Source organism: Prunus avium, chromosome 1 (genome assembly GCF_965620075.1).
Source record: "Prunus avium chromosome 1, drPruAviu1.hap1.1, whole genome shotgun sequence".
NCBI classification, from domain to species: domain Eukaryota; kingdom Viridiplantae; phylum Streptophyta; class Magnoliopsida; order Rosales; family Rosaceae; genus Prunus; species Prunus avium.
This window is the reverse complement of record NC_142284.1, coordinates 21824410-21851465: the sequence shown is the minus strand read 5'-3', so window position 1 is coordinate 21851465 and position 27056 is coordinate 21824410. Positions and strand designations below refer to the sequence as shown.

The 27056-nt window shown below is 36.1% G+C and overlaps 1 protein-coding gene and 1 pseudogene across 4 annotated transcripts; both read left to right on the top strand.

Annotated features, from left to right (window-relative positions):
* Positions 1–8794: 8794 nt before the first annotated feature.
* Positions 8795–14364, top strand: LOC110744674 (cyclic nucleotide-gated ion channel 1-like). Of its 4 annotated transcripts, none has more exons than XM_088247693.1 (8): positions 8795–9146; positions 9253–9739; positions 9970–10182; positions 10295–10563; positions 11458–11569; positions 12091–12369; positions 12473–13904; positions 14162–14364. In XM_088247693.1, the coding sequence occupies exons 1-8, from the start codon at positions 9091–9093 to the stop codon at positions 14239–14241; spliced, it is 2928 nt and encodes a 975-aa protein (XP_088103819.1). In that variant the 5' UTR covers positions 8795–9090; the 3' UTR covers positions 14242–14364. The 4 variants fall into 4 exon arrangements, with proteins under 4 accessions (XP_088103819.1, XP_021800350.2, XP_021800349.2 ...); XM_021944658.2 differs by having other exon boundaries at positions 8797–9146; positions 12473–14014; XM_021944657.2 differs by having other exon boundaries at positions 8797–9146; positions 12473–14364.
* An 8627-nt stretch (positions 14365–22991) lies between these two features.
* LOC110744679 (protein DMP10 pseudogene) lies at positions 22992–24235 on the top strand (annotated as a pseudogene).
* Positions 24236–27056: the final 2821 nt, after the last annotated feature.

Here is a 27056-nt window from a genome sequence, read left to right as displayed (position 1 = left end):
CCTTAACTGGTCATCCGTGAGTTGCTTGTATATTCGTGTTATTTTATTTTTTATTTTATTTGTTTATTTGTTTATTTTTGGTTATTTTTGTTAAGTCTTTTTTTTTTTACGTGGTGTGGTTAGTTAGTTTTTTTTCTCTGAGTGTTAGAAACAAACTTTATTTCACTTCAAACATTGCATTAAAATTAAAAAAAAAAAAAAAAAAAAAAGGGTAAAAAGTAAAATAAAATAAAATTTTTTAAAAAACATTCAAGTAAATTAAAAATTAAAAAAAAAACAACAACAACATCTTCATCATCTTCATCCTCATCATCATGGCATGCCTCTATTTGCTCTTACTTGTAGAATCTGTAGCAGCTCTACATGGTCCTTATTTTTCCTCTGCAGTGCTTCCACATGCTGATTGGCACAGTAGAGCCGCTTCTAGAAGTCTACCACTTGAGCCTTCAAGGCAGCCACCTCCTCACTCAGCGCTGCACACTCCTGCATCCTCGCCAGTAATCGCATGCCCAAATTGGTAGCCGAGACCGCATGGAGCACAGTTAAATTGTGGGACTCCTCCACCGCGCCTTGTCAGACCTCTGTGCCACATGCAGATAATCTGTCGGTGTTAGCTTGCTGACAGTCATGCCTCCCAGCAGCACTACTCTATTCGGTATTGCCTCAGCAAAGTTTGAGGCCGTGCCGTGATGATATGTGGAGTTTGGGAAGACATGGTTTGGAGGAGCCCTTATCTGGGCATTCAGTGGTGCAAGGGACAACTCAAGGTTGAGGTCATCAATGAGCGTAGATGAGGATGCCATTGTTTTGTTTCTTGATTTTTTTTATGGTTTTCCTTGAGTTTGCAGGAAGAAATGCAGGGTATCATCAGCTTACCAAGGCGTGGTTTAAATAGACATCTGCTGATGAGGGATTTACGGTCCAGCTGTTTGCCCTTTTCTCTCGATCCCTTCGCTTCACGAGCAATTTGTCGTTCGCATCCATTACGGGGGAGCATTTCTACTTTCACTTTACTTTCTTTTCCTCCCTGTTTTTTGGTGCATTGTGTTTAGCATGTCCTTTCCAGTTGTTGTTTTTTTCTTTTTGTGTGTTTTGTTCTGTTTAAGTTTGGGAACACTGCTTTCTTTGTCTTTTTCTTTTGCAACTTGACTCTTTTATTTATGGAAAAAAAAAATACAAGGGAAAGGCAAAACAAACAGGCACACCAATAATACATTAGAAATCACTTTTTCACAGTGCTCGGTGTCTCGACCATAGGAGCTTTGAGTTTGGCCCTATGGCTATCCTCTTCTGGGTTTTCACGCACAACCTCTTGGGGCTCATCACTCAAGCTCCCAAAGATCGCACTCTTAGCTTGAGCGTAACTTCTCTCACGATCTAGTTTCTTGCGTTTACCCGGTCGGTCTAGGTCCTCCAGCTGCTTACGCATGTCTCAAGAGTACAACTCTACCATCTTTGATAGATTTTTATTCTCGTCCCGCAATACTTCTAGCTGGTGTCGATTCACCTCCACTATCCTTGCCCTCTCTCTTTTCAAACTTTTTATAGCACTCTGACACTCTTCAACCATACTTCGCTCCGCCGCCAACTGACCTTTTAGCACCTCTACCTCATGGGACTTCGCAAGTAGGCGATGACCCAAACTTGCGACACATGCTGTACTTTGCACGCTCAGTGCCAGGGCATCACTCGTGACCTGGTTGTCATCCCTTGTCCCCAACACACGTATATCTTTGGGAGTCACTAAATTTCTGCCAACTCCAATGGCAACATCGTTGTCCAGGAGTATTGAGTTAGTTACTGTCATAGGCCCCCGTGTGGAGGCAAAGTAGGGCACCCATATTCATGCCGCAGCTTGGCCCCATGTCTCAGTCGGTGGAGCTAGGTTGAGATCCAACGAAAATGGGTAGGAAGAGGCCATTTGAATTCTCACTCTCTTTTCTTCTTTCTTTCTTTTCCATTTTGTGTGTTTCTGAGTTTGTGTTTCTCACCATTTCTTTTTACCTTTTATAGACTTAGTTTTTGATAACCCTAGCCACTGCGATTCTGAGTTCTGCGTGGCCCTTATAGCTTATCTCTATTTGTCGCCGCACCCATTCCCAACCCCCCCCCCCCCCCCCCCCCTCTCTTAACTGCATTTTCACCTTTCACCACCTTCAAAGTGAAAAAGTCGTCCCACTTCATCCAAAAACTTGTTGCGTCGATTCAGCTGCACCAAAATAGATTCAGCTGCATCCTCAACTTGTGATACTCGCATATGCAAGTGCACGAGCTGTTCGGTAGTATAGCATATGTAAGTGCGAGGTCGATTCCACAGGGATTGGTGATTGAATAATCCAATTCAGTTTTCCTACACAAAATAGAAAAACAAGAAAGAAAATAAATAAAACAAGAAAGAAATAAAAGAAAATAACTCAAGCAGATAAGTTCCCAAGTTCAATTAGATTAACGGATTGATTCTAGCTAAAGTATGATTAAGCCATGGTGTCTAGTCCTAACCTTGTATTCCTAATTCCCTAATTTGATCATCTGTTGTCTAACCTAAACTAAGCATTAGGAATCCATTAAGCATAGAAGAACATTTTAAACAACCCAGTATGTATCTAATCCCTGTTGTCGAATGTCCATACATACTCTTCCTATTCATAGTTCAATTCAAATTAAAGCATGGTGTCTACTCTTAATTCAAACCAAGATAGCTAACATGCAAGCCTAAATGGTGATCAATCATTCAAACTAGCATATTAACTTATAAGCATAATGAATAAGAACAAAAACCATAATTGAAACTTGGAACTAATCAAACTTGAAACTAAAGAAAAGAATTTACATAACAATGAAAAGTAAAGTGGAACTAAGAAAAACTTAAGAAGAATTTCAGCACAAAGATTTCATTACAACAATTGAAAACTAGAAAGAGAAACTAAGAGAATTTGAGGGAGAGAAGGGAGGGGAGCTCTAGAGAAGTGTTTGAGAGCTCCCCCCCTTGGGGGTGTGTTTTGAAGATTGAAGACTTCTCTATTTATAGGGCTAAGAGGGAGGAACATCATGATGAATTCCAACACCACCATTCCTCATTTAATACAATCCATAACTCCCACTTCATTCTTGTCTATGTTAGTGTAGTTGGAATCAATTCCATCCCATACTTCTTTTCCTGCACCTCAAGCTTTCTTCACATGGGTTATCAAAGGTGTTCAATTGTGGCTGCCTTTTGCTGCCAACCCATGTGGGTTTTCTTTTGGTTGCTGGAAAAAAAAAATTCTTCTGAACCAGGCTTGGTGTAGGAAGGCCTGAGGTTTCAATATGTATCCAATGGGGCTCAAATTTGGATATGTCATAATAGACACCCATTCGAACAACTGTTATGAAGAATGTATTCCCATATGAGCAATACAAGTGTACGTTTTGGGCCTTGCAAGTTGACTACCGAAAATAGACTGGAATTGACTTCATTTCTTTTCTTTTCTTTCTTTTTGCTTCACATGCATGCACATTCTTTCTCTTTAATCACTCTAGCATGTACCAACTAATCCCACTAGCAGCTTGAAAAGTGTTTCTTGATTTATCCAAACATGTTTCCCACAATGCCTTGTTTTTGCTCCTTTAGACTTTCATAGCTGGAATGCCTATGTCATGCATGACAATGCATTGCAGTCAGCTTGTGGGCTAGTTTTGGGCTTGATCTTCCCTCCTAAAAAATCTGGAAAAATCTGAATCTTCAAACGCTTCGAATTATCTTTCCAAGCATATGCAGCCCAACTCAAGCAAAAATCGGAAAGACCTTCAAATGTCATTTGTGGCCCAGTAACGCAGATGCTGCCGAATTTGACCTTAAGCTGCCAAAACTTGCATAACTTTCTCTAGAAGACTCTGAATCATGAACCGTAAAATTATCCAGAAACTAGACTTCCGCATCTTTCCAATGATATATGGCTCATCATCTGGTTCTTCTTGAGCAAGTACAGTCCAATTCGTGATGTTGACTGATCTGCAGACAGCGTTTTGAGCTAACTTGTCTCCAAAATGCATTTAATGAGTCTCAAGCTTATTACACTGAAACAAACACAAAATTTGTTAAACGCAAAAGTTTAACTCAAAAACATAATCAAATCATAAGTTAGAAGGGTACAAAATGATATATAAATATGCACCGATCAGGCATATAACGAGTTTTGGGCAGTTCGGCCGAAGACTTGAGCAGAATATCCCAAACCTCATGTATGTTATTGACATGCTTACTGTTCACGGTGACGAGCCGCTTGATCCTGGAAAACGAACGAGGAGCAACTCCAATATGGACCTTCTCAGCAGACGAAACCCCCTTTGAGGAAGACTTGCTCGTGGCAGAAGAAGATCTCAGCTGCTTTCGCTGTGGAGACGTATCCCTTGATCGTGAGACTGGGGCTTCATCTCGGGTAGATCTACTGCTAGCCTTCCTCTCCTAGGGGAGCTCGGTCGAGGACTCATCCTGCTCAGCTAGCAGATCCCTTAGGTCCGAGCCATGCAACTTCCATCTTTCAACATCTTCAGTAGGAGGCATCGACCTCCTTCCGATGTTCGCTCAGCAACCAGCGCCATTCACTAAACCAGACAGGGATGTTCAGAGCTTATAGAACCTTGGACATGTTCGGGTCGAGATCGAGCTTCTTGCAGATGTTATTCTCTGCAAGCAGAAGATGGAAGTCAGTCAGAGACACAGCAAAGTTTCAGAAAGGCTATAGTAGATCAAAGAAGTACAACTTACCATCACAGTAGATGTGAGGAACGAGCGAACCGTCGCCGACCTCTCCTTCCCATCCGTCGATGACTTCTAGCACGTCCGTATGCCACGCATGATCACCTTGAGTCAAACTGTCCTTAGTTCGTGGCACAAAAAAATAAATTGAAGCAGTTTGGACCAACCCCAGTAACTAAGCCGGCCCGAACTGCCACCCGCTCTAGCAGCAGGCCAGTGCGCCTCTAGCCCAGTTACAGCTAGACTGCCCAAGTCAAAGTCCAATTGGCAAGTCAAAGACCTTCTCCACTCAGAAGCCCAAGTCACAGAAGGAAGCCCAATTATAGCTGGACGGCCCAACATCTAATTCACACATCCTCCATGGCGCCACGTGCTATGTAGAAGTTGGGGGGCATTTGTGGAAGAAAAATATCTCACCCTAGGTCAAATAATTAGGCCAATCGATTTGGGAGTTATTTGACCTAATTAGGAGTTACCTAACCTAATTGAGAGTAACCTAAGTTAATTGGGAGGTTATTTGATTTAAATGGGATGTATCTGATTCTTACCTTAATTAGGGATTTGATTTAATCAAATCCCGCCAAATCAGGGAATAATTCCTTCCCATCTGTGGAATTATTCGTCTGAAACCCTAGCCTCCGAGGCTCCTATAAATACTTGGCTACACACAAGGGTTGAGGTACGTCTAAATTCCTATTGAAACTCTGCAAAAATTATCCCTCACAAAACCTAGCCACCATATTCTTTCTCTCCCTCACACAAGGCTCCGGCCACCCGGTTTTCCTTGAAACACCCAACCTAACTTAGGCATCGGAGGGCCTTTGGCCAACACCCCCCAGGTGTGGTCCTTTTACTCCGATCTATTTTGCAAGGAGAAGGAGGCGGCAAAGAAGAAATGGGGATCTTTCAATCGAATATTCTCGTGAGAAGAAAATCGCTCCCACACATATGTAATGCAACTCAAACATCATTTATTTCTACGGAATAATAATATTACTTCAAGTATAATCACATGAATAATAATATTCACCCAACATCAAAGAATATTCACGGAGCAACATCAATAATAATATTCACATGACACCAAATATTATTTCATCGAACATCAAATAATATTCATCGAAAAAAAAAACAACAATAATATTCATATTTATAGTACTATATATAAGCACCAAGATTAAAAGTGACATAGCCCAATTATCGGGAAATTACGAAATTCCCTACCTCATGTCCAGCTAGCTAAAGTACCAATTTACCCTTCTGAAGTTCTCCGCGGATTTGTTGAATCTACATTTTTGATCCAATTCCTGAACAAATTCAAATTCAAATTATTATTGCACAGTTTTTGCTCTATTTCACTTAAGACCAGTAAACCTCAACTTAACACCTCAACCCTACGCATTTCAAAGATTTTGAGTGAAAATAACGAAAATGCCCCTGGGACCAACCCGGGGTCTAAAGCGGTCAAATCTCATCTAAAATAATCTAAAACTATGTCCTACTCCCTGTCAACATTGAAACAAGGCCAACGACACCCGTTGTCCAAAAGTCACCATTTGGGTCCTATGGGCCCCACATCAACCGACACTTCAAACAAAATCCGCCTCGACCCACAATCTCAGATTGACTCAAGACATGTATCATCGGATTCAGCTCGAGAAATCCAATCGAATGGACTAAAAATATGGCATCAGAGGTTGTCGGAATAGTCGCCACGCGTTGCCACTCGCCGGAGATGCGAGTGGGCTTGGCTGTGGTTATTGTTCATAATCTTCTGAAAAATTATGTTTTTTTTCCCATAGAGTTCTGTACTTCATTTTGACTAACCAAACATAAGTAGAAATTAACCAAATTATAACAATTGGAAAGCCTATTAATTCTAGTTTGTAACCCAATAAACTAAACTCAAAACGAAGCTAAAAAGAAAGAGAAATCAAGCTCCAAAGTTGGGCTCGTGGCTGGTTTTCTGCAGATTCTGCAGAAAATATATTTTTCTCCAAACATTTGCAGCCGTGTTTGACATACAAAACTTAACTAAATTTGACGAAACCAATTGCGTTTTGTTCCTTGACAAGTCTAGTTTGAAACCCAGTAAATGGATTCCTCAAACACTCAAAGGATTAGGAGAAAAAGAGAGCCAAAGTGAGGCTCGCGGACTGCAAATTTCTAGAAATAGCAAATTTTCATATTTGGTTATAAGTTGATTTCATCCATTCTAACCCACCTAATCGTTCCTATAGCTTCACTCCAAAATTCACACCTACTTCTTAAAAGATTTGAAACAACTATAAAATTGAATTAAATCCATGAATTAACAAATTGCTTGAAATAATAAATATCCTCACTTTTCAATACCAACTCAAGAACATTTGCCTCCAAGCTGCTTCTTCTTCTCTCTCTCTCTCTCTCATTATCTTCTCCCTCTCTCCAGCAGCTCACATCTCTTAGCTCTAAAAGAAATCTAATTCATCATTGAGGAATCTTAGCCTAGGTGACTCACCTCCTAGTAGGCTTCCAACTCTCAACTTTGGCTAATGACTCACCTATACCAACTCATCTCCAAAATGATTGTGAATTTAAAAACTTGAGGCGAGGGGGAAATAATGGGAGGAGAGTGGGTTGATGCCCTCCACGTTTTAGATTCTTTTTTTTCTTTTTTTTGCCTACAAGTGTATTTTGGTAATTTTCACACATAGGGGTATTTTAGTCATTTTGGCTCAAAATTTAGAAACGATTTCCTACGTATTCGTTGAGTCGACTACTATATTCCTACCTAAGAATCATACTGGTCTCACTTCAATTTCTTAAATGTCCATTGAAAAATTCACTAAATGTTACGTAAGGGCATTTTTGTCCAACTTGAAATTAAACACACTTAATCCAATAGTCTCAATCCAAAATCACTTGATAAAATACCCATAATCAATCTTCACCATAATATTATTTATACGAAACTCCCAACTTTATGTGTTTGCGGCAGTGGGTTTCTGGAAAGCGAAGGATGTGTTTGGGTTGAGAAGTCTAAAGCTTGTTTCTGAGTGATTTCCAGTGGAGGGTGAGCTTGCCTATGTCTTCCTTGTTCTCCCGGTTCCTGGCTAAAGCCTTTTTTTATAGACACTGGAGGAGCAGTGGTTGGTCTAAAGCTTTTAAGGGGCACGGTTGAAGGTTGGACTAGTGATTGGAATACTGGCAGGTTGGTAGTTGGTTTTAAGTGGTGGAAGAAGACTGCAACTTAGCAAGTCTATGACTTAGTGATAGAAGAAATGCTGGAGGAAGACGCGCTCTGTGCTTACCTGCTCAATAGGCTCAATAGAAATATATTCTACATTTTACGATTTTTTTAGTTCCGTTTGTTAGTGTATAAGCTATGAGCTAATTAAAGCTTAGCTTAAGAAATGCCTTGTAATTATGTGTGTATCCACTTTGGTAATTAAACCAAGTGTAGGGCCTTTATTGTAATTTATCCAAGTGACATGTGGAGAGTGATCCATTAGCTAGAGAGATGTGTGGCTGGGATTGTTTCACACGCTGGAAGCACTGAGCATTACTATGCATAACTAATTGTTATGCACAGTGTGTGTGCTGTGTAAGAAAGAGAACTTTCTCTCTGCTATTTGCAGAGCATAAAGCAATACAGAAATCTTCTTCAATTCTGTGTGCCATTTTCTTTCTTTCCTCTTCAAGCTAACACACACACACACAATCAAAAACTTCAACACCATTGTTGACCAAAATACTTTCTACATTTTGATAAAAAAAAAATTATTGGATAGAGATCTAAGTAGCTTTTCTATGTGTACATCGAATGTGAAAGCATGATTTGTTTTTAGCTTTTTTCTATACATAATTTAAGCCTCTATTATATTCAAGCTTTATGTCAAGTCACTATATGTTGACCCGATATGAATTTTAATTCCACACGCTTTCATATTGAATGATGATGGCCTCTCAAAAAAATAATATCTGATAGAACAAAATTAGCTTTTCTAAATTCGATCTGCTTGGTGAAAAGAACAAACATATTAGAAAAAGCCTTGGGGACAACTCTACATAGACTAACTTCATTTATTTTCTTTTCCTTTTTTGTCGGATATATATGTGTCTGTCAAGAAAACCCAAACATTTTTTTTTTTCCAATTAAAAATTTCCTTTTACTACGTACGTCAATTTTCCACCCACCAACTGAGTGCTATAGCTGGCCAGATCAATTTTTGCCACTCTCCGCCTTGTCCAAAAACCCCTCTCTTTCTTGCTTCACCTTGTATAGAAAGCCTCCCAATTTCTGTTATCAGTTGATCCCATACCTATAATTTCTGTTATTAATATAAATTGTATCCACAGAAGTTGGAGTTATGGCCAACCCCGATGTAACTGTGGTTGTGGAGAAGTCGGAAGAGAAAGATGAACGGTTTGGTTTCTTTAACTTTGAAGTCAATACATAGTAACTCTTCTTTGATTCTTTCTATATCTGATAGGGTGAAATTTTATACTCATGTTTCTTGTGTATTGTCCAGTGATTCAGATTCAGACTCAGATTCAAAATCATGCTCATATTCAGATACTACAAGTACTCGAGAATCTTCCGTCGAAGAATGGCAGATATCAAGAGAAAAGTCAAATATGATGGTGAAAATTCTTGAGGGCAAGAAGAAGATGTTTGCAAAGTGGAAGCAGATTTTTGCAACATCGTGTGTGTTTGCTGTTTCACTGGATCCTTTGTTCCTCTACATTCCTATTATGAATCAGGACATGAATTGTCTGAGGTTGGACCAGAACTTGAAGATAGCAGCTCTTACATTAAGATCTGTAACAGATCTCTTTTATATTATGGACATCATTATTGAGATTTATACATCTAAGATCTGGTCAAGTTTAACCATTGAACTTCATCACATCTCCAATTCAGAATTCTTAGGGAACACTTTTTTGCCGACGCTAGCTAAGAAGATTTGGCAGTCATACATCTTAATTGACATTTTAGCTATTCTTCCCCTTCCACAGGTAAGACAAGTCCTTCTTGGAGGTAATTATTGCTTTCTTATGTCTTTATTAATGATATTATTCCTACCATATTTATTGACTAATTAAGTTATATATTATGTATGTCCTTATTATGTCTTTATTAGAGTCACTAATGCGGAGTATGATAATAAAAAGCATCAAGTCTTGTTTCAATATTTTCTTTCACCATATATAATTCAACTTAATTATTGGCATAAAATTGTATTCAGGTTCTAATCCTCACTTTCTTTTCAAGAATGGGGGCTTCGAGATCCTCGGAGACAAGCAAGTTTATTATGAACTTTTTTGTTCTTATGCAATATATACCGCGGGTTATTCGCATCTACCTATCATGTGAGGCACCAAAAAAGTCTCCAAGAAGGGAGACTCCAGTATGGATTAAAGGTGTACTTAATTTTTTTATGTACATCCTTGCTAGTCATGTAAGTTTCAATCTTATTATGATTTATTTTAACACCAAAAAGTTAGCATTAAACAAATTAAGTATTACAAGCAAGTTCGATCTAGTTAACTAAATTGTTGATTATTTTTCAGATACTCGGAGCCATATGGTACTTCTTTGCTATTCAACGAATGACAGCTTGTTGGCAATATGCATGTCAAAATGAAAATGGGTGTGACCCTAATACTTTTGGCTGTCATTACCAAACATTCAAAGATGATTTGTGTCCTATAAGTTCACCAAATGCAACGATCTTCGATTTTGGGATATTTCTTGGTGTCCTTCAGTCTGGTGTGCCGTCGTCAACAAATTTTCTACAAAAGTTCTCAAACTGCTTTTGTTGGGGCCTACAAAATTTGAGGTTTGTACATTTAGGACCTTTTATCTTACATATCAAATATTACTTACAATATATGAACAAAAACATATTCAAAATTCAGGATGGACAAGGTTTAATAATAAATAGATGTAGATTGTATGCCCTTAGAACATTAATAACAGTGCATATGAAGACATCATCCATACTATTTTTTAACATAACTTTCTTTGTCAACTAAAAAGGATGAAATGTTATTTGCCCTTCTAAAGTAGAACAAGTTTCATAATATAAAGAGGTTAAGGATATTACAATAATTTAGTCGTTGACGTATTTCACTATAACTTTTAGTAAGACTTTAAATTAGACATATAGAGTAAAAGCATGGGGCAAATGAGACGGAGTAAAAACATAGAGTTTAGAAGCGCAACATAAAATACAAGGATAAAGTGAGATATAAATTAATAAACACGAATAGTAAAACAACAATTAAAATATCTTGTTTTAAGAGAAAATTGATAATTATATTCATAAATTAAGTGCAAAAATCATAAATTATATTCATACACGAATAGTAATACAGATAATTTTTTCGTCAACCAAACAATACCGAACCAGATGAATAACATCAGTTTCGATTCCGATTTGGGGTGAGAACCGGACCGTGCCCACCCCTACTTTAAATATAAGAAAGTGTGTATTGTATTTTATTACATTTTCTTTAGTACAAGCGATAGTCTAAACTAGGGTTTCACACACACACACACACACACACACACAATAACAAGGTGCCATAGGGCTTCGAACCTGAGACCACTAGTCAGCAAGTCAAGACACTTTTCCGTTGGACCAGACCATGTTGGCGGTTTTTTTTTGCTTAAGCAAATTGAATTTGTAACTTCGTACTTGCATCTTATATTGCTCCATTTATTTTTGCAGTTCTCTTGGATCTAACCTCCGACCCAGTACTAGCACTTGGGAAAACCTCTTTGTGGTTTTTATTTCTATAACTGGCTTGCTGCTATTTATATATCTCATTGGAAATCTGCAGGTTGGTGCCCCATTTTATTATATATATAGATTTCTAGATGTGTATTCTTCTATTCTTTTCGAAAACCACAGAGTAATGACCTAGGTATAAAACCTTTTTTTTTTTTGCCAGAGTATAAAACCATTCTTTTACAATTGTGTATTCGTGCAAGAGTGTGTTTTTCTTGTAACAATGGTGGTCATAACAGTGCCTTTTACGTCATCATGTTAAAAACTTTCCTCTTTAGCAAACCTTTACAGCTAATATTGAAAAAGCACCTAAACTATACAGCCCCAATTGTTTCTTCTTCTTCTTTTTTTTCTTTTTTTTTTGGGTCAAATTGCTTATGTAACGATTTTTTATTTTTGAAAAAAAGCGATAGTATTTATTAATGAAACAGAACAAGTATAAAGCCACAAAAGTGCCGAAATTGTTTCCTACATATCAATGCAATGCATATGATTGATTTCAATCATATGCATTGATCATTGTAATATACTTTAATTATAATATAACTCTTTCACTTGCTTGTTGTGGAATAGACATATTTGTCCTTGGACACTACAAGAATACAAGTGCATAGACACAAGATGAAAATAAAACGGAAAATGGAAGCGAAAGGTCAAGAGCTAGAATTATGGTTGCCTAAAAATGGCATCCCTCAGAGGTCGCAGAAGGATATAAAGTTGCAGATCATGGAAAAGGTAGAACAAGAATTTGAAGAAAACAGGAATGTTGACTTGGATAATTTCCTCCCTACTCTTCCCATGGATCTTGAAAACCAGATCAAAAGTTGTATGCCGTTGACTAGGTTGAAGAAGGTAAGTTTGTCCAAACCCTTGTCTATAGTTGTAGCATGATCATATATAACAAGAGCACTTCAATTCTTCAAAGCAATTAATTAATCACATTCATTAATCGTAGGTGCGAGTACTTCAAAACATGGATGAACAAGTGTTAAAAGCAATTTGTCAGCATCTCAAGCCCATGAAGCATTCTAAAAACAATCTCATTCTTCGAGAGGGCGAACCGCTTAAAATGATGATCTTCATTGTAGAAGGACATGTAGCCATTGAAAAGAAAGGCGGTTCCATTTCGCTGCAAGGTGCAAGAGAGTTATGTGGAGAAAACCTTCTAGCTTGGCCGTTCTCGACCTCTTTTCCTCAGACGTTACCCACAGCAACAGAGTCCGCTAGGGCAATTGGTGATGTTGAAGCCCTTATTCTAATGGCCAGTGATATGAAGAGTGTCGTCTTTAAATTCGGGGTGCATTTCATCAAAAAGTACGGAAAACTCAAAGAAAAATTGGTCAATCTTCATCTAGGACCTGTTGATACAACACCAACATTGATTGAGACAACACCAATATATGTTGAGGGATCGCCCACAATCTTTACTGCACGAGAACTTAAGAAGGCCACGAAAAATTACCATGAAAGTACAAGGCTTGGTGAAGGAGCCTGTGGAATAGTTTACAAAGGGTTACTACCAGATAAAAAAGTTGTTGCCATAAAAAAGTCCAGGATTATTCATGCGCCATCCACGAGCATTAACTCCGTTAATGAGGCTTTTATTCTTTCTCAGATCAACCACAGAAACATCGTCAAGCTTTTAGGTGGTTGTTTTGAGGCAAAAACGAGTTTCATGGTTTATGAGTTCACGGACAAAGGGACTCTCTATCAGCAAATTCACAAAGAAGGCATAGGATCCGGACTCTCATTTGAATTAAGAATGAAGATAGCAGCAGAAACTGCAGGAGCATTAGCACACTTGCACTCCATGTCAATCATACACCGAGATTTGAAGACACTAAATATATTATTGGATAAAAGTTACACAGCAAAAGTTTCAGGCTTCAGAGGTTCACGATTGGTTGACGAAGATCAGGATCAAATATCAACTTTAGTGCAAGGGACACTCGGATACTTAGATCCTGAATACTTTCAATCAGCCACGCTAACAGAAAAGAGCGATATCTACAGCTTTGGAGTTGTCCTATTGGAGCTACTAACAAGTCAAAAGGCAGTGTCTTTTGAAAGGTCTGCCGTAGACAGAAACCTAGCAAACTTCTTTCTTCGCTCAATGGAAGGAGGTCACTTAGTTCAAATTCTTGATGGTGAAATAATCAACGTGGGAAATTTTGAGACAGCCGAAAAAGTAAGCTATCTAGCGAAAAGATGTTTGAAGGTTAGAGGGGAGGAAAGGCCTTGTATGAAAGAAGTAGCCGCCGAGCTCGAGGGGATAATGCGAAGCATGGAAAAGCATCCAGGAGGAAAGGCTAATTTTTCTCGATCTCCCAAAGAAACTGACTGCTTGCTTGGTTCACCTTCAAACGCTTATGTTGTGGATGTTAGAGGTGAGGGTGATGATGCTGGTTCTAGTGGTATTATTGTCAGTGCAGAGGATGACAAGAGCATGCAAAATCAAATCCAAATGATTGAGCCTTATGATGGTGGACGATAATTGGTCTTTTTCTGTTCAACTTGTTTTTACATTACAATTTTTATGATTTTTTAATTATCAATAGGAGAAACATTGAAAGTAAAATTCCCTATTATGATAAATTTTGTAAAAGAATAAAGTTGCAGACCTTGAAAGAATGTGTTGTAACAGCTGCAGTGCTGATGCTGAGGTCCATGCATGGGTGCCTTGAGAGGTTGTGGAAGATTCATGGGTGTGCTGATCATTCCTAGCGCATAAAGAATGGGTGTGCTGGAGGGGATTTGTGATTTGTGATCAAAAGCCAAAAAAAGGATTTACCTTTTGTTTTATTTTCTTTTCATTAAAAAAATATTGGTTTTTATTTTGATGCTGAACTTTAACCCTTGTGCCCAAACTTTTGTATGTGGCCAGTGGCGGATCCACATAGGGGCAAGAGGGGTCAATTGACCCCCGCAAGCCTAGAATCCATTATTGGAGGCGAAGATGTTGACCCCTGCAAATTGCCCACAAACTGCTTGATGAAATGCTTCAGAGGGCAGAGCACAGCAGGCAAGAGATGACGTACAAATTGCCTTATTTCCATTTGATGAAATGCTCCAGAGGGCGGAGCACAGAACGCATGAGACGACGTACAGATTGCCTTATTTCCATTTTCAACATTTAAGTAAATGTCTTTGTCCTTTTACTTTCATTTATTTTTATTTTACTCTATTTACTTAAGTTTACAATGTAAATAAGGAAGTACCCTCCATTTGGATTCAAATAAAAATACTAGAAAATCAAATTCTCACCAAATCAAAATATGAAAAATTGGTTTTAGTGCAAAATACGATTTAGGCTAAAAATGATGGCTCATTAAGTCAATATATACTTCATATTAAAATCCCATAAAATCAAGTTTTCTTATTTCATATGTAAGGAATAAAAGCCGCCAAAAATTATCTTGAGAAAATGATTATTCTGAAAAATCATTTTTCATGCTTAGCCAATATTTTTACACAATTTTTCAATATGTATGCACTACTACAAAAAAACACTTTGCGTGACGAAATAATTTTGTTGCGCAAAGTACAATTTCGTCTCGCAAAGTTTGCGCGATAAAATTTTGGTCGCGCAAAAAAACATATTTTTTGTCGCGCAGAGCTACTTTGCGCGGACGAATACTAAGGTCGCTCAAAGTTACTTTGCATGACGAATCTTAACCAATTTGAGCAAGGAATTCTAATAACTTTGCACGACGAATACTAATAACTTTACACGACGAATATTAACTATTTTGCGCGACAAATACTATCTACTTTGCGCGATGAATAATATCTACTTTGCGCGACGGAAGTTAACGTCGCACACATATACTTTGCGCGACGAATCCTAATGTCGCGCAAATCTTTGAGCCACGAAATATTCAATTTTTAAAAATTTTTGTTTTAAAATTTTTTAAATTAAAATAAACTAGTTTAATAGTTTGCGCGACGAAATATTTTGTCGCGCAAGGTTTTTGACATTTTGTTTTATTATTTCTCTTATATCAATTTCATTATATTAATTTTTTCAAATTTTTACTTTTTAAATTTAATTTGATTGTATGATTTTATTTTTTTTAATTACTTTAATTTAAATTGACATATTCAAAATAAAATTACATATGAAAAATAGTGGTCAAGTTATCCAATATATATAATATTCAAAATGTACATATAAATTAACAAAGTACAATAATAAAATCTACAAGCCTATTAGCGTCCAAATCCTCAACTTTAGCCATCAAAGTCTCAACAATTCCCTACAAAAAAAAAACAAATATTGTCAAATAACAAAAAAATAACATATAATAATAACAAAAAATTGGCATAAACTCAAAACTAACTCCAAAAACACATATTAATGAAAAAAAATTAAAATTTGGAGAGAATATACCTTTTGCCAAGATTTTGAGTGAGTGAGAATGAGAGGGAGAAGTGAGTGTGGGAGAATTAGAGAAGATAGTGAGAGAGAGATGAAAGAGTGAGTGAGAGTGAGAGATGATGAAAAGAGAGATAAGAGAGTGAGTGAGAGTGAGAGATAGAAAGAGAGAGATGAGAGATTAAGTGAGAGGAGGGAGTGTGAGAGAAGGGGTAGGATTTGGGGAGAGGGAAAGAGAGAGGAGAGGTAAGAGTAGAAGACATTGAAAAAATGGTGGAGGAGTTATTTTGGTTTTAAAGACTGCATCACTTTGCGCGACGAAATAATATATTGATCGTGCAAAGTCTTAAAAAAAAATTTACTAAAAATTCCTATTTTTGGTACCCGCCAAATTTTTATGGTTTTGCGCGATAAATTTTTGGTCGCTCAAAGTTTTGCGCGACCAAAATATTCCCGCGTCCCATTTTTGGTACCCGCCCAAATTTTTAGAGTATACTTTGCGCGATGAACTACAATCTATTGGTTGCACAAAGTCGTAAAAAAAAATTTAAAAAAATTCCCATTCTTGGTACCCGCCCAAATTTTTAGATATACTTTGCATAACGAACTCCAATATATTGGTCGCGCAAAGTTGTAAAAAAAAATTTTTTTTAAATTCCATTTTCGGTACCTGCCCAAATTTTTAGGGTATACTTTGCGCGATGAAAGACTATATATTGGTCCGCAAAGTCTTAAAAAAAAAAAATTAATCCCAATTTTGGTACCCGCCCAAATGTTTACAGTATACTTTGAGCGACGAACGACTATATCTTGGTCGCGCAAAGTCGTAACAAAATTTAAAGCTACTAATAAATATATATACTATTCAATTTCTTAAGTGTTATACGTACAAAATAAATAAATTTAAAGCTACTCAATGATCCAACCGTCAAACTTGTTTGTTTATACTTTGAGATCATATACGCCAAAAATCGGAAAAACAAAACATTCATAGATCATGTAATGGGACAAAACATTTCGACGGTTATAAACGAAAAATCAAGATTAAACGGTTATTTCAAGTCTGATTTTGATGATTTTTTACAGCTACACTCCTTGACCCTATACGAATACAATGACTACATTCGATCGTCAATTTAAAATATTTACACTAGTGGATACCACAAAATCTTATGTTATATTTAATAAAAGTATAAATAAACTCTTAATTATTATTGAATATATTGTTTTGATGGCATACGCATTCTACGAAACTAGTTTCAACGATCCAACCGTCAAACTTGTTTGTTTATACTTCGAGATCATATATGCCAAAAATTGGAAAAAATAAACATTCAGAGATCAAGTAACAGGGCAAACATTTCGACGGTTATAAACAAAAAATCACAATTTAACGGTTATTTCAACTTTGATTTTGATAATTTTTTACAACTACACTCCTTGACCCTATATGAATACAATGACTGCATTCGATCGTCAATTTAAAATATTTACACTAGTGGATACCACAAAATCTTATGTTACATTTAACAAAAGTATAAATAAACTCTTAATTGTTAGTGAATATATTGTTTTGATGGCATACGCATTCTACGAAACTAGTTTCAACGATCCAACCGTCAAACCTGTTTGTTTATACTTCGAGATCATATACGCCAAAATTCAAAAAAAAATAAACATTCAGAGATCAAGTAACAGGGCAAAACATTTCGACGGTTATAAACAAAAACTCACGATTTAACGGTTATTTCAACTTTGATTTTGATGATTTTTTTTACAGCTACACTCCTTGACCCTATATGAATACAATGACTTAATTTTATCGTCAATTTAAAATATTTACACTAGTGGATACCACAAATCTTATGTTATATTTAACAAAAGTATTAATAAACTCTTAATTGTTAGTGAATATATTGTTCTGATGGCATACGCATTCTACGAAACTAGTTTCAACGATCCAACCGTCAAACTTGTTTGTTTATACTTCGAGATCATATACGCCAAAAATCGGAAAAAATAAACATTCAGAGATCAAGTAACGAGGCAAAACATTTCGACGGTTATAAACGAAAAATCATGATTTAACGGTTATTTCAACTCTGATTTTGATGATTTTTTATAGCTACACTCCTTGACCCTATATGAATACAATCAACTAATTCGATCTTCAATTTAAAATATTTACACTAGTGGATACCACAAAATCTTATGTTATATTTAACAAAAGTATAAATAAACTCTTAATTATTAGTGAATATATTGTTTTGATGGCATATGCATTCTACGATACTAGTTTCAACGATCCAACCGTCAAACTTGTTTTTTTATACTTCGAGATCATATACGTCAAAAATCGGATAAAATAAACATTCAGAGATCAAGTAACGGGGCAAAACATTTCGACGGTTATAAAAGAAAATTCACGATTTAACGGTTATTTCAACTCTGATTTTGATGATTTTTTTACAGCTACACTCCTTGACCCTATATGAATACAATCAACTAATTCGATCGTTAATTTAAAATATTTAAACTAGTGGATACCACAAAATCTTATGTTATATTTAACAAAAGTATAAATAAACTCTTAATTGTTAGTGAATATATTATTTTGATGGCATACACATTCTACAAAACTAGTTTCAACGATCCAACCGTCAAACTTGTTTGTTTATACTTCGAGATCATATACGCCAAAAATCGAAAAAAATAAACATTCAGAGATCAAGTGATGGGACAAAACATTTCGACGGTTATAAATAAAAAATCACGATTTAACGGTTATTTCAATTTCGATTTTGATGATATTTTACAGCTACACTCCTTGACCGTATATGAATACAATGAACTAATTCGATCGTCAATTTAAGATATATATTTTCTAACAAAAACCCAATTCGAACTACAATAATATATTTTTCTAACAAAAATCCGATCCGAACTAAAATAATAAATTTAAAGTTACGTAATAAATATATATACCATTTAATTTCTTAAGTGTTATGCATACAAAATAAAAAAAAACAAAAATAAATTGGTTTAGGCGACGAAATATTTGGATTACGTCATGCAAAGATTTTAAAAAATATTTATTTTATTTTATTTATTTTTGTAAAGACTTTGCGCGACGAACCACACTTGGTAGCGCAACACTTTGTGCAACGAAGGATAGTAATTGGTCGCGCAAAGCCATGCAAAGATTTTAAAAAAAAATTTATTTATTTTTGTAAAGACTTTGCGCAACGAATCATACTTGGTAGCGCAATACTTTGAGCAAAGAAGTTTAGTAATTGGTTGCGCAAAGTCATGCAAGGATTTTAAAAAATAATTTTTTTATTTTATTTATTTTTGTATCGACTTTGCGCAACGAACCACACTTGGTAGCACAATAATTTGTGCAACGAAGCTTAATACGTTGTTGCGCAAAGTCAATCTAGGTAAAAGCCTTAGATGTTCAATCCACAAAGAGTTTTACAAGAATAACCTAACTCTTACGTATTGAAGAAATATTTTCTTGAAAAAGCTCCCCCTAAGACAGTACTCGTAGGAGTCCAAAGTTTGAGAGCTAGAGCCCAAAAGAAATGCATATAAAGCCCAAAATCAAAATGACAACGGACCTCAAAAATGACGTAAATGCCCTAAAATTAGCAGGATTGCGCTAATAAATGCCAGCTCTTACGTCAAATAGGACGAGATGCCTTGGGAGGCGAAGAGACTTGGGTAAATTTTTTAGTTTACTAGAGATATTTTTGGTTTATTGTAGTGTGTATCTATTTTTTGAAGTTGATGCAGTTCTCTTTGATAATGAACAAGAGTATTTTGTATGGTTTTATCTATTAACTATGAATTAGAATATTATCGTTTCATTTCGATGGATTTATAATTTTTTTTTAACCTTTTACACATTGACTCCTGGAATGAAAATTCCTGGATTCGCCACTGTATGTGGCAATTTAGGACTTCATTCAAATTTTGTGAAGTTAAAACTTAAAATATATATAAAACATAACCTTCCATCGATCTCCACTGAAACCCATTACATAACATCCAAGCGGCAGAGCATCCAGTTGGAGAGCTTATAATTTTTGGGTCTCCTTTATACAATTAATTGACCCTAGCCTCCTCCATGTTGATACTGCTGAGCCTTGCTCTCAAGCGCCATAGGCGTTCTAGGCCACAAGTCTAGATACTGAGCACCCGGGTTCAGAGCCGGCCCTTGGCCAGGGCAACTAGGGCCATTGCCCGGGGCCCAAGATTAAAGGGGCCCAAAAAAAAATTTATATATAGCTCATATATATGTATATGTAAAAAAAAAAATTAATTCCTCATAAATAAATAAAAACTCAAACTTCTTATAGAAAACTAAAAGTAATGGGTTATGGGTATATATAATATACTAATGCTATATGGGTATGGGCTGTCAGCTTTCGAGCTAAACAAGCAAAAGCAGTGCTTTATGTCATTTCAATTAATTCTCAACAGGCTCAAGAACCAGGCGTGCTGCGTGATGATGGGTATGTGTGGTTTATTTTATTTTTGTTTTATATGGGTATTTGTGTTGTGGTATATTTTCTGTAATAAGAAGTCTGAACATTCTCTTTTCCCAGAGACAGAGAGAGAGAAGAACGATATTGAGAAAGCAATTGATCTTGAAAGCAATTTAATTAGTTCTACTGGCTGGTTCTTCCGTCTTGGTAAAAACTGCAATAGAAAGCATTGGCAGCCAGCAATCAGGTTTTATTGTTCTTTCCTTGCTATTTTAATTTGCTATTGCTGTCTGTTTATGCTACAAATTTAAACATGTTTAAGAAACAACTTTCTGGAAACCTCAAGAGACAAAGAAAGAAAAAAGAATTAAAGATTGCTCAAAGCCTAAGAGGAACTTTGAACAAATATTTTCTTAAACAAACTGATACTAGTTCACTTGAAAATTTAGCTGAAGATTTACCACCACCAAATGAAAATCAAATTGATGTAAATGAAAATCAAAGTGATGACATAGATGAAAATGAGAATGAAATAGCAGAAAATGAAAATGCAAATGCTAATGATTTAAACATTTATGATCCAAGAGTTTGGGATACTCTTGATGTTAAAATGAGAGATTTGCTTTTAGAAAATGGGCCTATAAGAGAAACTAATTTGAAATTCCCTTTGGATGAACACTCTAGATATTTTTCCTATAATTTTTATACTAGAACATTAACAAATGGGGAGACTCATGATAGAAGATGGCTAGTGTACTCAAAAGAGTTGGATAAGGTGTTCTGTTTTAGTTGTAAGTTGTTTAAAACAATGCAAGCTAGAAGTCAATTAGCAAGTGAAGGATCCAGAGATTGGAAACATCTTGGTGACAAGCTTAAACAACATGAAAACAGTATTGAACACCTCACTAACTTAAGGTCTTGTGTTGAATTGCAAATCAGATTGAAAACAAGTCAAACAATTGATAAAGAAATGCAAGAGATAATCAAGAAAGATACACTACATTGGAGATATGGGAATTGAGCCTGTATTTCCTAAAAAACGTCAAATGTGTAGAAAGAGGCATTTTGATGAGATTTTCAATAATGAAAGGGAAGAACAATCAGCTGAAGAATCTTTTAGAGTTAATTATTTTCTTGTCATAGTAGACATTGCTCTTGGTGAATTGAAGAGTAGGTTTGAACAATTGCATTGCTTTGAATCTATTTTTGGGTTCTTATTTGATGCTGCAAAGTTGACTTCATTGGATGCTAATCAATTGAAAGTTTCTTGTGTGAATCTTGAAAGTGCTTTGAAAAATGGTGATGTTTCAGATGTTGATGCATGTAATTTACTGTCAGAATTACAAGTGTTGCAAGTGATGTTACCAAGAGAAGCATATGAAACGGATAAACCATGGACCTCTATTAAAATTCTAGAATTTGTAAAGAGTGTGGATATGTTTCCAAATGCAATGGTTGCTTATAGGATATTATTGACTCTACCTATCACAGTGGCATCTGCTGAAAGAAGTTTTTCCAAATTAAAATTATTAAAATCTTACTTGCGAACCACCATGGCTCAAGATAGGTTGAATGGACTATCAATATTGTGCATTGAAAGGGATATGTTAGAAAATATTAAATATAATAATATAATTGATGATTTTGCTTCTAAAACTGCAATAAGAAGACATTTTAAATGATATTTTGTTATTTTGTAGGTGCATATGGTGGTAATTTGGTATGATGTGGAAGATATTTTGTAGGTGCATATGGTGGTAATTTCGAATCCCGGTCCCAGATGCCGAGGTCCTAGGTGTTGTGAGTCGAATTTCGTGATTAGGTTATCGAGGATGGGCTTGTCAGAGTCCATCTCCATCGTTTGGGTTCCGAAGTACGGGGTTGGTTCCTAGCGCCGGCCCTTGAGTCTCTACACTAGCTATGGCTGTGGCGTTGGGTTCCCCAAACCACAACCTTAGCGCCGACTCTTTGGTTTGCCATCATATATAAGGTCAAAATAGTTGAATTATCCCATAGTTTTGTAAGGATTAGTTTAGCTAAAAAAAAATGCACTTGATAGGATTATGGTGGGATAAATTCTTGTCCAATCCTTGTTCACATTTGATTACCAAGCAATATGATTCGATTAAACTAATCCAATCATACACTACATTGAATGAAATTGATTGAAAATTCTATTATGGCATCGCCATATTGAGTGGCCTATACTATATAATTTTCACTGAGGTGGGAATAAATTACAGTGAAGTGGGAATAAATTATAGTGAAGTTGTGTTGTTGATACTTCTGAAGTGGGAATAAATTACAGTGAACACTGAGAATAACGTTGCCACTAGCTAAGAGATATGCATTCGAATTTTTCAAGCTTTTTGTATCATTATATATCACATGAACCAAATAAATAGTCTTTTGTGGCAGATTTTTTTTCTTTTTTAACAAAACGAATTATGGAAATTTAAAAAAAAAAAAAAGTTCTCATACAATATTCCCTCCCATCTCTCTCTCTCTCTCTCTCTCTCTCTCTCTCTCTCTCAATTTGCTTTATGTAGCCTCTATATATACTTATATACAACGTGTAACTTAAAATCATATCCCACACAATTCATTCCCATGCAATTCTCCAAATCCATCAATTAATTTATACAAATACCTCCAAGTAGCATTTAAACCCATTAAACCAACCCATGGCTGATCATCCTCTTGTTCTGCAGATACATCCACCACAACCGCACCTTCAGCGCTCCTCGAGCACGGAGCTGGGTTCAGAACTAGCAAATTCATCATCAACACCGCCATCAGCAAACCCCATGGCAACAAATCCTGAACAGTTTGTGTTGCAAATTGGACAAACATCAACAGCGCCACCACAGCATGAAGGTATTTTAAACCTCAAGGTAGGTAAGCCAATTTTGCTACACATAAACTCCTTAACACCGCCACCAAACCCACCACCACCACCACCACCAAAGCCAGAAAACCAAAACCATGATCTCCCTGCACCATCTGATGATCAGAAACACCAACTGAATGCCATTGTTACACAGTCAACCCCAGCTGCTGATAAAATGAAGATTAATAAGAACCAAAAACTAAGCACTGCAGGAAGCCTTGCAAACCTTTTACCCACTGGCACAGTTCTTGCCTTCCAAGCCCTCACACCTTCTATTTCCTACAACGGCCGATGCCACACGTTCAACAAGTACCTTGTGGCATTTGTCATACTAGTTTGTTCTGTCATATGTTTTGTGTCATCCTTCACTGATAGCCTGCCATGGGAAGGCAAAGTATACTACGGCGTCGCCACATCCACGCATCTTCATGTTTTGAACGATGACGATAACGAGACTCGTACAAACAATGACATTCAGCAGGAGTTGAAGAAGTTGAAAGTCCAAACTAGAGACTTTATTCATGCGTTTCTGTCGGTGTTTGTGTTCTTGATCTTTGCTTTTAGCAGCTCAGAAGTGCAAGGCTGCTACTTTCCTAAATCAAGAGAATTGGAGTATTCACTCGTCATATATTTGCCTTTAGTGGTTGGCCTTTTCTCAAGTTTCTTGTTCTCCGTTTTTCCGACTAAACGCAGAGGGATTGGATGTGCATGAACAATCATTATGTACACCAATATATATTATATATATATATAAAGTGCGCACGTCCCGCATAGGATATATATTCTACCTTTTATTTTAGGGATGTAAGAATTTGATCCCTATCTATTTACCCGAAATCTGCTAGCACTCGAAAGAGATAAATAAAAATGGAACTTGCACCTCAAGTAACCAAATTCATTGTTTTTTAAGTTTTCAATTTTATGTGGAACTTGGAAGTGAAACTTTTCTTGGGGTCAAATTGTGCATTTGAGGTTATAGAATGAAAGTTCATGTTACAAAGATTTTGTATCATTTTTCGTTGAATTATTTGAATTTAGGATGAATTTTGAATTTGGAGGTCCCGAGAGGAATTGGTCCATTGCCAAACACAATAGTGGAGTGGCCGGGTCCAAGTAGGGGAGAAATTATAGAATGGTACGGTATCACCACATCATCAGGTGATACTTCCACTCATATATTAACATGTGTCTTTTTAACCCTCCACTAATTAAATTATTTTCCAGCTAGACATTAGGTTTCAATTTTACCCTTTTGAATAAAAGTAAAACAAAAAGAGAAAGAAGACGACTGCAGTGCAGTCCTATACCCCCTTGCTGCCACCCCCTCCCCTTCTTTTCCTTCATCTCTCTCTCTCTCTCTATCTCTGAATCACTTTATTTAATAGTTGGCGTTTATTGGATCATTCCTTGTCAAGGCCATGCGGATTGAGAGCAAAGTTGGATAAAGAGAACTTGGATCTGGAGTTTTTGAGGGAGATGTAGGCAACCTAGATGAGGAGATTGAAGGATTGGGGAAAGGAATACAAACAGGGAGGGAGGGCGCTGCAGAGGGGGACTGTGAACTGGACGGAGGTGGGAGGCTGTGACACAGTTTTTTTTCTCTTTTAATTTTTATGAAGGGTAAAATTGGAACCCAATGTCTAGCTGAAAACAAAGTATAAATTTTCTTTCAAAAAATACACGTGGCAAATTCTAAATGGAAGTATCACCCGCTGACATGGTGATACCGTACCATTCTATAATTTCTCCAAGTAGGGAGGTCCCAAATACTGAGTTTTGAAACTAGAGTGCAATTAATGCATATGTGGTTATGTAAAATTGATGAATGAAAAATTAGTGTAAGAAAATGAAATCTAAAAACACTTTAAAGTTGTTTTTTATTATAAAAAAATTGTGATTTTGAAAATTTCAAATACAGAAAATGAAAATATTGTTATCAAACATGTTTTCAGTTGAAAACGAAATGGTTATCAAATGCGCATAAGATAATATTTAGGGTTCAATACGTCTACTTTTTTTCTTTGAACAAGAACAAGATTTATTAATACTCTCGACTCCGTGTGCTGGCTGATGGAGTACACACACATGCACATCACGTCTCCAACTGTTCCTAATTTTCTCTTACCGATTGAGAACTAATTATTCTCATTCCAAGACAAGGGGAAGAATAATAATATTTTTTTATTTTATTTTTCTAATGGATTAGTGAATCAGATGCTATGTACCTACATAGAACTCAAATGCCTGGTGTTTTAACTGTGTGTTGTTCTTTAGAAAAAAAAAAAAGAGAGAAAAGTGTGCAAATAATTTTATTACTTTTTTTTTGGCCAAATGTGGAAGATTTTATTAAAATACGAAAAGTAACGTTTGCATCAATAGCTAACAAATTAAACAGCCACACTGGACTAATGATGCCCTAACTATGAGTACCCCCTTCTCTAGTAACAAAAGCTGCTACCTTATGGGCTGCGCGATTACCACACCGTTTTGTAAACCAGGGCCGGGCTTGAGATTTTAGGGTCTCTGTGCCATACTTAAACTAAGGCTCTCACATAATCTAACACAAACTTCCAGCATAGCATATAACAATTTTATTTTTCAAGTAAAAAATAATCATCAATTAGCATGCAAATCACAAATCAAATTTATAAAAATTTTGACATGTAGAATCAGCATGAAGAGACAAGTCATGTAGATTGAAAATTAGATATATACTTGAATTTAAATTGAGATTTCAATTTGACTCTTTGATTTTTGGTGCCCTTTATGATAAAAAAATTTCCTTAGCCTTTTATGAATTTAGAAATTAGTGTTTTTGATTTTTGATGTTGAAATCCTTGATATTGGAAAAAATAAAATTAAAGGATTTTTAAAAAAAAGAGCCAAAGCGATAGATTGGTAATGATTATTACTTAGTAGAAAATAAGAGTTTAAGAAGGAGAAGACATGAATTTTTATTTCTTTTGTTTTGAGTTGAGAGAAAGTGTATACTGCAACTAGGTAAAAATAAAACTACTAACATACATGTGTTTCCTTTTCTTTCAATTCTTTTTTTTTGTTGTTACCGAAAAAAACCAAGTAAAGGTGAAAATACAACTATTGATATACATGTGTTTCCCCCCCGTTTTTTTATTTTTTATTGTTGCTGTTACAATAGAAAAACATAAAAAACAAAACCAAGGTAAAAATTGTAATCATTGATGTACACATGCGGGCCTGGAACTCACGCCAGAAGTAGAAGTTAGAGTGCAGCAAAACAACGCTGTCAAACCCGTTTTTACATAATTGTCCTACGCGAGTTTTATATATACAATATTTAAAATATTTATATATAAAATATATACGTTAAAATAAATTAGGGGCCCTCAAAAATTAGAGGCCCTGTGCGGTGACACCACTTGCACACCCTCAGGGCCATTGGTTGAGCCAATTAAGGCCCATAAGGGTCACTTGGCTCTTCTGAACATTTTGAAAATATTATATTTATCTATGTTATCCAAGTTGTTTTATATTTACTATATATTTTTTGGTTTCCCAGGGTATCCCCCGCGCGATTGCGGAGACTAAATCCCTCAAGGTACGGTCAAGCGCAAAGCGGGGACCTCTTCCAACAGAGTATGCTCTATTCGCAAGTGCTTGGGATCGAATCCAGGACCTCTTGTTTAAGGGATTCAAGCCCCTTCCACTTGGACCAACTCATGTTGGTTATATTTACTATATTGACCCTTCTCACAAATGTAAATTATCTATAATGAACATGAATATGATCTTTATTTGTTTTCAT